This window comes from Chanos chanos, chromosome 5 (assembly GCF_902362185.1).
Source record: "Chanos chanos chromosome 5, fChaCha1.1, whole genome shotgun sequence".
Taxonomy (NCBI): domain Eukaryota; kingdom Metazoa; phylum Chordata; class Actinopteri; order Gonorynchiformes; family Chanidae; genus Chanos; species Chanos chanos.
Window position 1 is genome coordinate 13,069,943 of NC_044499.1, and position 16,740 is coordinate 13,086,682.

General features: G+C 39.9%; 1 protein-coding gene across 1 annotated transcript in view; it reads left to right on the forward strand.

Annotated features, from left to right (window-relative positions):
• The window catches only part of ptprsb (protein tyrosine phosphatase receptor type Sb), a 41,933-nt gene that overhangs the window by 7,192 nt on the left and 18,001 nt on the right, over positions 1–16,740 (forward strand). The window contains exons 4-11 of the mRNA XM_030774663.1: positions 860–1,048; positions 5,084–5,101; positions 5,475–5,585; positions 7,126–7,137; positions 12,397–12,666; positions 12,909–13,490; positions 13,839–13,975; positions 14,228–14,372. Of these exons, the coding sequence (XP_030630523.1) occupies positions 860–1,048; positions 5,084–5,101; positions 5,475–5,585; positions 7,126–7,137; positions 12,397–12,666; positions 12,909–13,490; positions 13,839–13,975; positions 14,228–14,372 (1,464 nt within the window). The remainder of the gene's footprint in view (positions 1–859; positions 1,049–5,083; positions 5,102–5,474; positions 5,586–7,125; positions 7,138–12,396; positions 12,667–12,908; positions 13,491–13,838; positions 13,976–14,227; positions 14,373–16,740) is intronic.

The following is a 16,740-nucleotide window of genomic DNA, read 5'->3' on the forward strand; positions in this document are numbered from 1 at the left end:
TCTTATGTTTAATACCTTTTTGTTTAGAGCTAACAAATAATTATTAGTTTTCTCTGGCATCTTCTCAACAAACACTCGTTTCTAATGCGTAATTGACACTGTTGATGCTGAGGTGGTTCCTTGTGTAGTGATTATGTAGGTACATAATTACATACCGCACTCCACCATTCAAGAGGGAGACCAATTTTCTCCCGCACTTTACAACTGGTAAATTCAATGGCTGAGGAGACTGACTCTTGTTTTATTTATAACTCAGTAAATGAGAGACGCCTACCAAAGCTCCATGAAAGATAAATATGCAGAGGGAGTAGGTGGTAGAGCCATCATGTTAATAATGCTTTTGATCCCTCAGAAAATCTTAACTTCACGGGAAGTTGGCTTATTGGGTATGGAACGCACGTTCCTTGAGATATCAGCCATCAGAGATGGCAAAGGGCATAATTTGCTTGAACGTTAATTCAGATTTGTGCTGTTCCTCACATTGTAATAGGTATTAGTTTTCCATGCATCACGTTTCTCCCAAATGCTATAAAAGGTTACTAAATGTCATTTGACCTCATAGAGTTCTTATACAGTAATGAGTTGGGAACCCTCATAAAGAAAAGATAACAACGGTGCACTAAACATCCTTGACAGGGAATGCATGTTAGTCTGTATCGTCTGGAAAGACTCTGCCTTTAGAAGATGATTAACTCGTGAGATATTTGAATCATACGCAACGTCATCAGCAGCAAGTCAGTGCCGTAGGAAATGTGAAGGCTCTCAGAAATGGAGCCCCGAGGAGCGCCATATGTTTATGTTAAGAACTATTAGCTGTGTTTATGATATTTAATTATGCCCCTGTTCTTTCTCCTTCCAGAGGATTTGCTTCCACCGGGTTTCCCCAGTATAGACATGGGACCACAGCTGAAGGTAGTGGAACGAACACGCACAGCGACGATGCTGTGTGCGGCCAGTGGCATTCCAGACCCAGAGATCTCCTGGTTCAAAGACTTCTTACCAGTAGAGCCAAGCCTTAGCCAAGGACGAATCAAACAGCTGCGATCAGGTAAACTGCGTAAATCTTTCCCTAGTGGGTCGCGTTCTCCCATTAAGAGAAAAAGCTCGGTAATGCTTTATACGCTAAAGTTTAGAATAATAATCATGGAAAAACACTCAAAAGATTCAAAAAGCGATGGTTGAATATTGGTTAAAAAGAAGGTCACGGACCAAAAGATGCATCCCAAAAATTCTTGTTAAGTGCTTGTCACTTCATTTTCTGCTTGCATTACTTGCCATGTACTTAGGCTGCTAAAACATTCAAATCTAATGCTTTGAACGTTTTACCTGTCTAATTTCGAATGCTGAACGATTTAAAAGATTTTCTAAGTGGATATCAAAGAACGTAACCATGTCAGCAGTATAACACAATGTAAGGTGAATCTGAGGAACCTGATATTCTTTTCTCTGAATAAAAAAAAAAACAGAGTAGAAGACAGCTGAATACAGATTAATTGTTATTTCAGTGCTTGTAGTAACGCCCATGAAGAAAATACATTGGTATTATTATATCCCCTCCAGGTCTTTGATCTTACTTTGTTAGGCATGTTGCATGGAGAGTATATAGTTTTCAGTTTTTCTTTCAGGAGGTAAGGTAGAATTCACTGTTTTATTTTATGTTTGTTCTTCCTCTGTCTCAATCATCATTCTGCGCTTTTATCATATGCTTTCTTAGAAGTTCATTGGCTATCTATACACTTTTGTATATTTATTTTTAATAGGTCACTTAATGAATGTAAACATGTTTGGAACAGTCAAGTTGATTTGATTTGAGAAATTTGAGTTCTTTTTTTCCCCTCATTACTGATATAAATGATCATTAACAGCACTTTTTCATTATTGCATACAAAAACAGAAGTCAATGAATGTTTTCCATCACTTGCTTCTCAAATGCAATCCATAAAGTTATCGTTTTGTTTTGTTTTTGTTTTTCTCTGAATTTTCAGGAGTCTTTGGTAAGTATCTCTCTTACCCTGGCAAACTCCTTTCTCAGCCCTGAGGATGATGACATGTTTAACTAATGTCATCTTCACAGAACCTGCTCCTGAAATATTCTACTCTTGCCTTTATTTTTCTCCCTCTAACTGATTCTAAATCCTCCCTTTGCTTTCTCCTTAAATGAGGGAATATTATGACAGGTCTTTTCCTCAAATTCCTACCATCAGCCTCTGCATTGTATCACACTGAAAATTACATCGTTATACTTGCCAATCCGTTTACTACAAGAGACCACATAGTAATATATGTATTTGGAATTGAAGTGGTCTCGAAGATAAATAAAAAAACCCCCCCCACAAAAATCAATCTTGCACAGATAGGAATTTAATCAATGGTTGTGAAGAAACAGAGAACGTAATGATTTCTCAGAAACGTACAGTTTTATATCTAACCGTCGTTCGCAAAAACCGTGCTGTAATGCAGGCATCTCCTGCGCCTCGTTTTCGGCGGTGAGGGAGACTCGGAGAACGGACAGGGGATGGTTCTATCAGAGTCTGTGAGTCAGAGAGAAGAGCACTGGGTGTCGGGTAGGCGTTGAGAAAGTGCTCTGCTGCCGCCGAAACAGAACATGATAGAGTGTGTGTGTGTGTGTGTGTGTGTGTGTGTGTGTGTGTGAGTGTGTGAGGAGCCTGTTGTCAGCGTGTCCTCTGTGATTCTGCCCCATTTTCATTGGCCTCATCACTGTTTCACTTTACAATCAGTGTCAAGAAATAAGAAGGTGGACAGTGCTCGTAGTCTAACAGAGGTGTTGATTGAAAAATGTTCCTTGGCTCTGAAAATGGATTCCATAATCAGACAGGTTGGAGAGAAGCAGTATTACTTCCAGTATGTCCTGTTTCTTTTTTTTTTTTTTAGATGGAAAATAGGAAAGAAACTATGAGCGTTTCTATTTTGAATAAATCAAATTTTTTTTTTTTTTTTTTTTGTATGAACAATATTCACCAGTTCTTGAAGTACTAATCATCTTAGTGGGGATTCATTGGCCTTAACAATGTAGTTAAATAATTAGACAGGCTGCCATTCTTTTTCAGTGGGTGCTCATTAGTTCCCTTTTCATTTGCTTTTGTTTCTCCCTAGATCTATGTTGGCTCTTTGGGTTCTGTGGTTTGTTTGTGCATACAAGAATGTGTCAGGTTTGTCTGTGTGTGTGTGTGTGTGTGTGTGTGTGTGTGTGTGTGTCTGTGTGTGTGTGTGTGAGTGTGTGTGAGAGAGAGTGCGAGAGAGAGAGAGAGAAAGAGAGCGAGGCAGTTGTTGGTGGCCCAGTATTCAGCATTACCTGGGCGTTGTCAAGCACTGTGTTTATGAATACATTAGAGAGTGTGACAGATGGCTTGCGCAATCAGTCGCTCTCATCCAGAAACCCTGTCTCTGCTCCAACACACACAAATGTCTTTCTTACCTTACCTTACCTGACACACACACATACACACACACACACACACGAGCAAACACACATAAAACAGAAAAGAACACACTATCAGACTTTCCTCTTCATCATCTGCTTCAAGGTCTTTGCCCTTAACATCCCTAGACCTCCATTTCTCCCTGCATCTCTGCCTGCCTCTTTCTTTTGCTCTTCTCCCACTTCACAAGTTTGCTTGCTGTTCTAGTCAAGTTTTTTTTCTTTTTTCTTGTCAAGACAGCTTGAAAATTCTGCACTGGTTTATTCCGTAGGGATTTAATATAGCAGAGGAAAGAACCAAACACACGTCAAAGAACTGTAGTAAGCCTAGCAGAGCAAGTGATCTAGAGAGAAAGAGAGCAAGAGGGAAGGAGACAGAGAGAGAGAGAGAGAGAGAGAGAGAGGGAGAAACTGCTGCACTTAGTACAAAAACAGTTCTTAACAAGACAAAACTTTGACTCCTAACTTTGCGTGTTGTTTTAAATTGCTTCCTACAAAATCAATTATTGCCTGGGAGTTTGTTGCTTAATATGACACTGAGGCAGTCAGCAGGAGCAGACCCATCTCTATTTTTAAATGGCTATGCTTGGTTGTTTGTGCGTGTGTGTGCATGTGTGTCTCAGTGTGTGTTTCTTTGAGAAAAACAATTTCTGTGACAGGTTGGAAATTGTTGGTAACAGACAGAAAACCAGAGCCCCTTGTATTTTAGAGACAGGCGCACACACACACACACACACACACACATACACGCACACACGCACACACACACACACATGCACACATGGACATGGACAGGCACACCCCATTACATTTAGGTGGCTGCTTGTTTGTACTAAGGTGCTGCCCTGGTCAGTCACCTCATTAGTCTCTCTACACCTGAAGCTTCTAGATCAATCTATAGCAAGATACAGCCTTCACCCTGTCTCAAGCAAAGAGCACGTCTCTGTCCAGAAAACAGCCAAAGGAGCTCTCACCCCTGAACTGCTCCCACTAATCAGGGCTCTCCTACCTCAGGCATTGCTCAAGGGCCTCATAAAGGCTGGTAAATGTAAGCCTTTAGACAGGTGAAGCTCCAAGTATGATACCATCTGACAGGCTGTAGTTTGGAAGAGATTGGCTGCTTGTCTGTTCTGCTGTAGTTCCGTTACACAATTTGAGAAAGGGCTAGGGCGCTCCGAGTGGTCCAAAAGGACTGCACCGATGCAGTTACCGCTCAAACGTCAGTTTCGTGCCGTTGAATGCCCAGCTGTAACAGAAGGTTAAAAGACAAGATGTGTGTTTCTATGACTGGGGAGAAAACTGTGTTTTAGGCTCTGTAATCTTGGTTATTGGTTTTCACTCCTTCTGTCCTTTGTCATTTGGATTTAGTACACTGCCACTAGACCCAATTAAGAGGAGAGAGAAAAAAGAAAAAGGAAAAGCTTGTTGCATTACCCAGCTGCTTTGCAGTCAGTATTAGCATTTTGTACACACTGCAGTAAATGGTCTATTGTTTCTATAGAAACCTTTTCATGTGAAATTTGACTTGTAGCCTAACTAGAAGCTCTGCAGTTAGTTGGAGTGGGCTAATCCTTATCCCATCCTCAATTATTGTTAGTCTGTTTCTTTTCTTTCCTTTAATGTGGCAGTAGATGCTTCTGGCAGGGAGGAATCCAGAGAAAGGCCAGAGGATGTGGCAGACTACATTAAAACAGAAAAACAGAACAGAAACTAATTGCATAAGAAAAAGAGACAATAAATAAGAGTCACAGATTAGGGCGCCAGATAGCATTAAAAATATTCATTATAATTTGACTGGTGCTTCAGGGATGTGTTTTGGTTTTTTTTTGTTGTTTTTTTTTAATATCGATTCAGAGATAAAATGCCGATAAATACGTGGGATAAACAGAAAAGGAGCTTTTGTAAATGTTAATGAATTACAGTTTATGCAGAGCTCATAGTTTAATGGAAGTTTTCCTATTTAAATAATTAATCTAACGTTCTCTCTCTCTCTCTCTCTCTCTTTCTCTCGCCCTCACTCTCTCTCTCTCCCCAGGTGCCTTGCAGATAGATCGCAGTGAGGAGACCGACCAGGGGAAGTATGAGTGTGTGGCGTCAAACTCTCAGGGAGTGCGATACTCCTCCCCTGCCAACCTTTACGTGCGAGGTAGGAAGTGTTCACCGTAGGTAATAAACCTCAACTCAAATGTCAGCACTACGGGTCATTTATTAAAGAAAACTGCCCTGGTAGCATTCTTGTAATTGCAATATGCACATTTACTTTGTGCCAAATGATTAGTAATGAAAAAAATATTGCATTATTAAATGCCGAGTCAACAACAAGAATGTTTTTTTTTTTTTCAGGTGCGTCCTCTTTTTTGTATAATTTGCTTTTTTTTTTTTTGTATTTCTATGGTAAAACAAGGTCCAAGTCCAAAAGTTCCATTTTGGTTCGAAAAAGATTTAGTATAATGAAAATAGAATTGTCTGAAAAAGTCCACAATGCTTCCACAGGTTGCATAAATGCATAATTTAGAGGTAATCAAATCATTAAAGAAACTAATTGGTTTTAAATGAATTGGGTTTACAGGCATGTAATTGTTCCTATAAACTCAATTAGCAATATTTCATGTTGGCCTAAACATCACAAAATGTTCATGGCCTAGTGAATTGGAAATTGCTTATGATAATGTAATATAGTGTGTAAAGAAAGCAAATTGAGAGTAATTTCAGAGGTGTAGTGTAGCACTCCTGTGAGGTCGCTGTGAACACTGACTTTCAGTGCAGCCTGTCACTCAGGATTAATGCCAGGGTAGCCAGGTGTGAGGACCCTCCAGCCAATTAATTACTGTTATTAAGTACTACGTTACAACTAGTGGCAGCCTTTACCATGGTTCATTAATTATAAAGCTGTTAACTACACTGTACTTTATTCACACCAACAATTCAGTTCAATTCAGTTCAGTTCAATTCAGTTCAGTTCTGTGTGCTAACGTTGGCATGACTGTTAAATATATTTCTAAATTCACTGAAGTGAGATTACATTATAAATATGATGTAGAGTGTGTCTATGCAAATTAATATGCATCTCTCGGCTTTCCTTGTAATAAAGAAATTTATTTTTTTGTTTAAATATCTGTTCTGTAGTATGGAAAGCATTTTTGGTCAGAAAAACAGAATTTGCAGTATTGTTTGTTATAAATACAAAAAAGCATTCTCATGCTAGAGCTATTGCAAGTCTTTCTGCATTGTGACATGTGTGTTGTTTTCTTTGTTTGCTCTTTTTGCTTTAATTTCTTTCGTTTTATCTTGAATTTCTCTTCAGAGTAGAGCAAGGCCACCACACATTTGGTGGTGAAAAAAACAAAACAAAACAAAAACATGATAATAACTGTCTTTAAAAGCAAACTGAAAGTTACTCGGGTTTATATATATATATATATACATCCTACTGCCACTAGACAATGAATAAAAAAAAAATACAAACAAACAAACAAAAAAACAAAACAAAACAAAACAAAACAAAACAGACAAACTGATTCAGTGTGGTTGTCGACAGCAAATGAAAGGTAAGGGATTCACAAAAATGGAGGAAATGTGGCAGCTAAAATTCTTTGCGGTGGCCTTTTTTACTCTCTCTGTGTTTCCCCGTTTTTTCTCTGCTCCTCATGTCATTGTGTTCTGCATCAACCCCCTTACACCCCCAGAGCTGCGAGAAGGTTGGTGTGTTTTTTTGTTTCTTTTTCAACTCTTTTTTTCAGTTACTCGTCATTTAAAAAAAAAAAGAAAAAAAAAAAGAGTAAAACACAGAAAGAACAGAGAAAGACAATAGTTAGAAGAATAGCTTTGTTGTTGTTTACAAATCCTGTAGATTGTAATTCTAAAATGAAAGCTTGTCAAATAGATGGTCTGCAGGGAAAACAAATAAGGTCTTGTTAGGTGATGTTAGTATGCATTGCATTGTGGGGTCTGTTCTTGTTTGCAAACCCTACGTACCTCCATTCAGAAGGCCTCTCTGCACGCGTTGCTATGGAAACCCAGCAATTGGAAATTAAGGTCCTCATGCATGATGAAAGAATGTAATAATGCTTGCATGCCTGAACAAGAATTAAGTGATTGCCTCCACATGCTTTTTTACGATTTGTTCTGTCCTTGACACATTTTCCTTTAATTGTTCCTTATTATTTCATTTATTTATTTATTTATTTTGGCATGTGTGCATATGCTTCCAGTCTGTCTGTATGTGCTTTTGTCCGTGTGTATTGCTGTGCTTTGCTTTTTTTCATTTAATGTGCAGTTGTAAAAACTACTCAGATCAGAACCGGTGTTGACTTTATTGCTGTCAAATGCACAGCACCTTTTTTAATGACCCATCTCACGGAATGGATGTTGGTTTTTCTGGCACGTTATTACAGACAGTGCAGTGTAAAAATCTCGCGTTGCCCATCGATGCATCTGCACAGCTTAATTCTGTTTTAGGTTCTAAAGTGAATATGAAAAGTGACCACATGGACACAACTGGATTTTTTTTTTTTACCATCCATATGTCAAGTCAAGCCCATCCATTTCATCCAATTAAGCCATCAGACACTGTGTGTAAATTAGCTTATCAGTTTAGCAGCCAGATGTAGTAGCAAATGTCACATTTGACCTAAAATCCCATTTTTTGCACCAGTAAATAACATCTGTTACATGTAAAATGTTTTCTCCTAGATTTCATTTACAGCGAGATTAAACGATACGGAGACATACCCTGCAACACACAAGTAGATAGTGTGGGGGCTGTTTTAAGTAACTGGCCAGTGAAGTGTTCTCATTCACACCTTTGTGTGTTATAAAACAGGATTACCATGAGTGCTGCTTGGTTGAAACTATCACAAATCAAAGGGGATTAGTTTGCTGTAAAATTAATTATAAACATAATCCAGCAAAGAGTAGAACTTGATCCCTCCCTGATCACCTTCCCTCTGTTTCTCCACTACTATTTCTGGGTCTCTTTTGGGATCTCCATTAACTTTTCATTCAAGAGCAGTTTATTCATCCAGGAGCATGATGGGAACGTTAGCGAAGTGTGATGTTCCGCCTTTCTTCTCTTTTTGCTTGTTTGTTTTGGCATACTCTTGGATCCTTCATATCAGGGTTTGTTTTTTTTTTAGCTTGTCAGAAAAGGAACATTTGTGATTAGACAGTGCCCTATTTTTTCCTCAGTCATCGCAATAAACTGCTCCAACTGTTTCTGCTAGTTGTGTCATAGAGAGAGGGATCAAACAGTAACCAGTCTGAGCGACACACAAGTCTCCCCCATGGTTGTTTGAGATGAAACCCTGAGACAGAGCCAGACTGGCCGTACTCTGAATGATAATCATGTTGTCTGGAAAAATATATCCCTGTGTCTGCCGCCACCGTGCCCGGTGGATCAGAGCACGTCGCTGGAGCTAGCAGCCTGGTATTTATGAAGGTCTGTTTTAATGTGTTTTTTTACAGCACTCATGCTGAGTCATTTAAGGCCAAGTCTCCCGCTGGATCATTTTAATGTCTCTATGACCTTCACGGGGATATACGTGCGCCATATACTTTGGCTGCTTCTGAGATATAAAACTATAGGATTCTGTTGTGCTTAATTGTAGATTTCAGCATTCCTAAGCTGTCAAAATATAGAACAGGTTTACCTCACGATATTTCATTTTAAAGATGAGGCCATTATGATGGCACGTCGTTTTCACATGGGGACATTAATGAGTCGCGTTTGTATTAAACAGTTATTACTCTCGTTATGCGTCAGGCTCTAAAACAATAGTTAAGGAGTTACAATACCCAGTCAGTGTTTCAGATTCAGGCTATGTCTGTGATAAAATGCTTAGCGTCATGCCTTAAAGATTGGTGAGTCAAACATGTGAGTGCTATTCGATCATCTCTATGACTATCAGCCTACCCTATTGTGAAACTGAATGCTAACGTTTTTAATTTCTGCTGCATACATGCGCTATAAGTACAGCTAGAGTGGCATTTCTCTCAATTAAAAAGGACTTGAAGAACTGTGCTCTAAATACGCGTTAACAGTTAGCAAAATGTTGAATGAGTGAATAAAAGCATGAATAGGCTGAGATTTGCATGTTGTGACTGTTGCATGATTGTAGTGTTTGTGTCTTTGCTCAGTCTTTATATGTTTGGTGGTTATAGTCTCGCCTTTGCATGCTCTTGTCAGGAATAACACACTTGTATAAAGCTTAGTAAAATTCTGTTAAATCTAACATTTGTTCACTGTGAATTTTGTGTCCAATTCTGGGTGTCCTCTGGCATAGTCCAGCAATGCATTTTAAAATGTGTGGAATGATTTGATGCAGGATTTCTATTTGAAATGTTTGAATAGTCCACTATATATACATATTTGGTAAATGGTTCCAAAAAAATTGTTCTTTAATTTCCAGATGTAATGCTGAATCATTAATGCTGAATCATATGTTTCACACAGATATCACACACTGACTCTTTAAATCTTTCTTTTGAATGCCACTCTTTAATTGCTCCATTTACAATAGGCAACTCTTCATTGCAATATCAATCTAACCTTTAGACCTTGAGAGAGGAGAGAATGAATAGTCTTTGAGGCAGATGTGTTGTAGTGTTAAGTGTGGATTTTCTCCCCTTAAATAAGGATAGGGCTTACACCTTGATCCTGCACACCGAGTGACTCTAAGCCACTGATTCACAGACATGGCTCTCTTTAGATACCTGAATCTACACCAGCCATTTCTTTCCCCAAGAACCATTAACCATGGCTTGAACTACATAATGCAGCTCTTTAGCTGTTACTGCTGTCTCTCTCCATGTGGATACAAAACAAGATTTACACGAAAACAGTGCACTTGTTGCATAACTGGGAGATCACTGTAGGTCACAAATGGGATTTTTTTTGCCAAGCTATGATATTTGCAACACTCTTTGCTGGATTTCTGGGCACTGTAAAATGTACTATAAATGTGAAGTAATGTGTGAGATGAATATAACAGTGTAGAGTCATTGTATTTTTCTGTATGTTCGTAACCAAAGCATATAGTGTTATATGTTCCACATTTGAAATTTTTTAAATTTAGCCATTGGTTAACAGTTGTTTCATGCCTATTATGAGTTATGACAAAGTAGAACTAAACTGTTACCTGTATATTTACAGTGGCCCACAATACACAGTTGTGAGTGTGCAAACATGACTATAACATATGCATAGTGTGATTATATGTTTTAGTTCAGTTGTGACTGTTACTTTGTAAAAGGGCTACAAAGAGCCACTTATTTAATATAGTTTCAAGCCATGTATGGTTCTTGGCTCATGGATTTGCTCTCTCTCTCTGTCACCCTCTCTGTGTTTCTCTCTCTCTCTCTGTCTCTCTCTCTGTGTCTCTCTCACTCACTATCTCTGCCAGGCTGTTTTCACATCCTCCCCTCCTCTTTCCACTCATCCATAAGTGTCTGTTTGTGCGTGCATTTCTGTCTGACGTCTTAACGTATAAGATTACCGAGTGTTTTGATCCTGTATGTGTAGTTCTCCCTCCAAATCTGACAATACCTGACAATACCATGGAGCTGTTCAGAACTGTGGCTTGCAATGCTACAGTGTGCCTTGTTCTGCCCCCCCCCCACCCCCACCCCCATCCCCATCCCCATCCCCACCCCTACCCTCCCCCTCGCACCCGAACCTCTTTTCTCCTCTTCCATTGCATTCCATCTCTATGTAGGTTTGGCAGCGCCCTCATCAACTGAGGGGATTTGCATAAATTTCACTACTCATTTATTTATTCATTCTGAGCTAAATATGTCAGGAAAAGTGTAAAGTGGCTACATTTTCCCTCCAGTGTGTGTTGTACTATTCTTCCTGGTTATTGTATGATGCCATTTGTGAAGCTCATTGAAAAGAGGAGTTTTAATAATATCCATCAGGGAGCGTTCTGCCTCACTGCCCAGGAGGTGTTTTGTGTTGCCGTCATGTATGTTTATATGTGCTTTACGTCTACTTCATAATTGCACCTATCGCTCAATACTATTTCAAATTTGATTAATACTACTTGAAACAAAGTGGGTCCGTTATTTCCCAGTAGAACCGCTCCTATTCTTCATCTATTGTTGTTGTTGATATGTTCTCGGTTGTTCAGGCATGCACGCAGCTCATAGGTCAGACCCCTCTATGCAGTAACCTTCAGTTTTATCTTGTATCCTGAACAGATGAATAAACCCTAAATGGAGCCACTTCTCCTCTGCATGGAGTCTGTGGAATCGATAGATGCACCTATTGATTGGACCCATGTCAGATCTTGAAAAGGCTTCATGAATCTACCCTAAAGGCACAGAAATCCCATTTAAGTTTCTCACTATAGTCAGCGGTTGGAAGGTACAGAGGGAGTTCAGTCTCAGTGTAATATGAATTCGGTGATCTGTGGATGTAACAAATCTTGTTCCAAGCAGAGATGTTTACAATATATGCATCATTACTGCACTTCTCCAATTCTCTGCTTAATAGAGGAGCTGGGTTATATTTTACAATGATCCCTTAGCAGAAGCTTGATTGGAGCCCCAAGGCGGCTTCCCATGTGCTGACTGGAAATTTGATGTTTGATGTGTAAATAGCCCTAACTGTTTTGCACAGCGAAAATCTCTCCTGAAAAACTGGGGAACTTAGATGGATTTCTGTGAGGAGATAATCATTAGATTTGTCCGGAGACAGAGACTGTCACGTGTTAGTCTAGTAATAAGAAGTAGCTGAAGTCGATCATAAGTCAGAATTTAGAATCTTATCGTGCATCGTTTGCTAATTCATATTTAGCAACATGCTAGATTTTCCTTTAATTACGTTCACTCTTTGTGTTCGTTATTTCATCCTGTGTTTTGCTGAATAAATAAATCAAAACTACCATAAAAAGGCCCCATGTTCATTCAATACTTTTTGTTACCTCTTTTTTTTCCCCCACTCTCTCCCGTCCTCTCAGTTCGACGCGTCCCCCCTCGCTTCACGATTCTACCCACCAGTCACGAGATAATGCCCGGGGGTAGTGTAAACATCACCTGTGTGGCAGTTGGCTCGCCCATGCCCTATGTGAAGTGGATGCTCAACTCGGAAGACCTGACTCCTGAGGACGAAATGCCCGTGGGCCGGAATGTTCTGGAACTGAACAGCGTCCGTGAGTCGGCCAACTACACCTGCGTTGCCATGAGCAGCCTGGGCATGATTGAGGCTGTCGCCCAGGTCATTGTAAAATGTGAGGCTTCTCTCGATGACTCAGTATGAATGTCGTGTTTGGGCTGTAGATCTTCAGTTTATCATCCTCTGGTATCATAAACCACGGCTAAAATATTAATCTATATTACTTTTTCTCATTTGTCGCCTTGAGAGCACTAGGGTTTGTTTTACCTTATGATTTGCATATATTGTGTTGTCCTGGATTTTAGACTTTCTTGTATGAATGTCTTAATATTTGTTTGTTATCTGCCTTTGTCAAAGCTTTACCCAGGGCTCCAGGAACCCCTATCGTCACGGAGACAACAGCTACTAGTATCACCATCACATGGGACTCAGGCAACCCTGACCCTGTCTCATATTACATTATCCAGTACCGTGCCAAGTCACCAGATAGTAAGTTTGAAACTGTGGATGGCATTACCACGACACGATACAGTATCGGTGGCCTGTATCCAAACACTGAGTACGAGATCCGTGTGTCTGCCTTCAACACCATTGGTCAGGGACCTCCCAGTAACAAAGTGGAAGCTAAGACTGGAGAGCAAGCCCCTGGCAGTCCCCCACGCAACATCCAAGCTAGAATCATTTCTCAAAACACGATGATGGTGCGCTGGGAAGAGCCAGAAGAGCCGAATGGCGAAATAAAGGGGTACCGCGTCTACTACACCATGGACCCATCCCAGCCAATGAGCCTCTGGCAAATACACAACGTACAGGACAGTGTCATCGCCATCATCCAGAGGCTGGTTCCGTCCAAAACCTACACTGTCCGTGTGCTAGCCTTCACCTCTGTGGGAGATGGACCTTTCTCTGACCCGGTCCATGTAAAGGTTCTGCCTGGAGGTTAGTGATGGTGTCTGTGATGTGTGCAACTTGGAATTTGCTACCATGCAAACTGATCAATTTTATTTAGAAATTACTTTTACTATGATGTTGAAGATGTGTAATAAGAGTGTACTTAAGATATTTTCAGAAGTTCTGTTTCTTTTTTTTTTTTTACTTAAAAATGGTCGTTTATGTTGTGGTTTACTGTTGGTATATTCTTTATGTATGTTCACTTTTTTAATAATCCTGTCAATATTTTTTTTCCTTTATGATCAGCTCAGTGGTTAGTTCATTAATGGCGGCGCCTAAATTAAAGTGGTTAATTAAGGTTGCAGCGTTTTAATAACTGCTGTCTCTGCTCTGCAGTCCCTGGGCAGCCTGGAAAGTTCCAAGTCGGCAAAGTGACGGATACAAGCATAGAGCTGACCTGGGAACCTGCCCATTCTAATGAGGTCATTCAGAGCTATGAGCTCATCTACAAAGCTGTCAAGTTGGGCAATGAGGTAAAATCTGTCATCCCTTGTGTCTTAGTGCACTTGCTCATACAGTTATACGTAGTCTGGGGATTAATGTTTTCAACCTTTGTCATTAAGAGAGAACTCTGACTTGGCGAAAAATGTATTTTAATCTTAGCCGAAACTTGATATGTGCACCATTCCTTGCACTATGGCTTGCACTCAGGATTCTTCTGAAAGTCTTGTAATTGCATGTCATGTTTTCTTTGCGTTTTCTTTGATAATTTCTCACACAAACAGGAAAAGAAAACCTTCAGTCCCAGGTCGTCTTACGTTGTGGAGGGACTTCGAGCGAACACGGAATATTCCTTCTCCCTGGCCGCCGTCTCAAAGAAAGGCATTGGAGCTTTCACCAACGAAATCACTCAACGCACCGCTCAAGCCAGTATGCCAACCCCAACCATTCTGTTCTCAAGTGACCGAAAGTCAGCATACCCATAGGCACCATCTCAGTACTCTCACATGAGTTCCTTTCCTTTGCTCCTGCCCTTTAATATCACTCTTTTCTAAATGGCACATAGAGGGTTCTTGTGTGTTGCTTTCGGTTATAAAGGTTTTCCAAGGTCATAGATATTGAGGGGAGGAGAAGGGAGGAGACCATTAAAAGAGTCTGTAGACTGTGCTATGGATTAATTCCACTGATGTGTGGGTCGGTCTTTGTGTGTTGTCTCTCTTTGATCAGTGATCTTTGTAGATGAGTGTGTGTGCTGACCGTCTCTGAGAGGGTCACTGCATGCCTCACTGTTCTCTAGGCTCAAGTCATCTCTTCACAACATGGCTGACATTATGCTGGATCTCCCCAGTTTTTTTTTGTGTGTGTGTGTCCATCCATTGTTCTTTTCGTGTCCACCCATTCATCTTTTCATCAATCCAGTCGCCGCACCATTTGTTAATTCACCCATTTCTGTGTGATGTGAAATGCCTCTGTGTTTTTATATTACTTCTCAGCACAGCCAAGGAAAGCCACCAACAACTTGGATGGAGTGTTCTTTTTTTTTCCCCAGTTTTTTTTTTTTTTTAAATATCTCTCTCTCACAGTTTTTTTTTCTTTCGCTTTAAACAAGCAAAATAAAGGACACTGTTCACTGAATGGCTTGACGTAACATAGCTAGATTTGCTTTGCACATGGCACACTCTTTCTTCCACCATGCTAAAGTACTAGGGTAAAGAAAGCCTGTATGCCAAGGCCATACTGAGGAGTCAAAGAGGAATAAAATGAATCATCCAGGCTGCCCTCTATGAAGCATTATGACTTAAAGCAACACTGTAAGGATGTGTCAGAGGTAAGTGCAGTCAGTCTGGTTCCAGTTACAATGAAAAGCTTCAGTCGCCAATTCGACTGCTATGGCAGTGTGACCTCTGGTCTTGGTATGGCAGTTACCCTATTCACAGTAAGCCTATTTTCTTTACTTTGATCACACTGGCGAGACAAGGAAAGAACAGCAAATGACAGTCTTATTTTTTTCTTGTTTTTTTGGGGGGGGGGGGGTAAACTTTAATCTATGAAGCTTAGGTTTATTCCAAAGGTAATGTGCTTCATCATGTTCTCATTACTTAACAAGGGGTAAAGTTAATGAGCAGCAATGGTTCAGCAGAGACAAATTGGCAAACAACACCTAAGAAATGAAAGAAAAATAAGACTTTGATGCTGTCCAGTCTCCTGACTGGAATTGAAGTTGCCAGAATGCTGCATGCAGTGGTGAATCTTTATTGATGCATGTTGATTCAGTTACATGGCCGTGGGCCTGCCTTGTAACTGAATGCTGTGTTGATTGATTGTTTTGTTTGTTATGTGTGCATTATTGAGAGCATTATACTGATAGGATCGATATATTCGTTAAAATAAGCTTGATAAACTCTCCATCGGTTGAAAAGGAATTACAACGTAGCGATTGTCTTTTCCTGTGATTTTTGCAGTTCAGGAACAGATGTAGAGATATGTTCAAATGCTGGTCTGTTGGTTAAATAGGAAGTTTTCATAATCCCTTTCTTCTCAGATAGGTTAGAAGGAAAGAAAAGAATTTCACTTACATTGTTCTTCTTTTTAGAGTGTGTCACGCTTTGTAGAGTGCAAAACTTAGATACTTTGGTACCATACAGAAGAATATGGCAGTCAGAGATAAGAATCCCATTTCATACTTGTGAATTCATTTCACACTTCCGTTCATGAACTCACTATCTATTGCCAGGCTTTGTTTCACTGCATATCACAAGTGTAGCCTTAAGCCATGACAATTTAATCTGCACATATAAAGTGCCAAAGTAAGTTTCGAGCTCGAAGGCTCGCCATGAGCCAATCCTTTACTAATCCTCTCTGGTTGGCTCATCACATTAATGTATAATTCTAGTAATGTTAAACAATACATAGTTACGTTATTATTTTTTAAACTGCTGAGGAGGAAGAAGGCACAATGCCCTCCTCGTTAACAAGAGCACTTAAAATTATTATTGCGTTAAGCAGAAAGCATGATTAGCATGGAAAATAATTCTCACTTCCTTTTTAAAGAAGTACTCTTAAATCTTGTGCTAATGTGAAGAGGGATTATATTCAGTCAGCCTTTTTTTTTATATCCATTTTTGTTATTAAAGAAGATTTTAGTTTTCTGCCTTATACACATTGACGGCTGAGAGCAACAAGCCCACAGATAGAGTCCTAACCTCCCGAATATCCCGAGCCAAAGCCCCTCCCCTCCCAGACACACAGGATGAGTCCAAGCAAAGCTTAAGGCTAATTAGAGTGCCAGTTTCCTTTG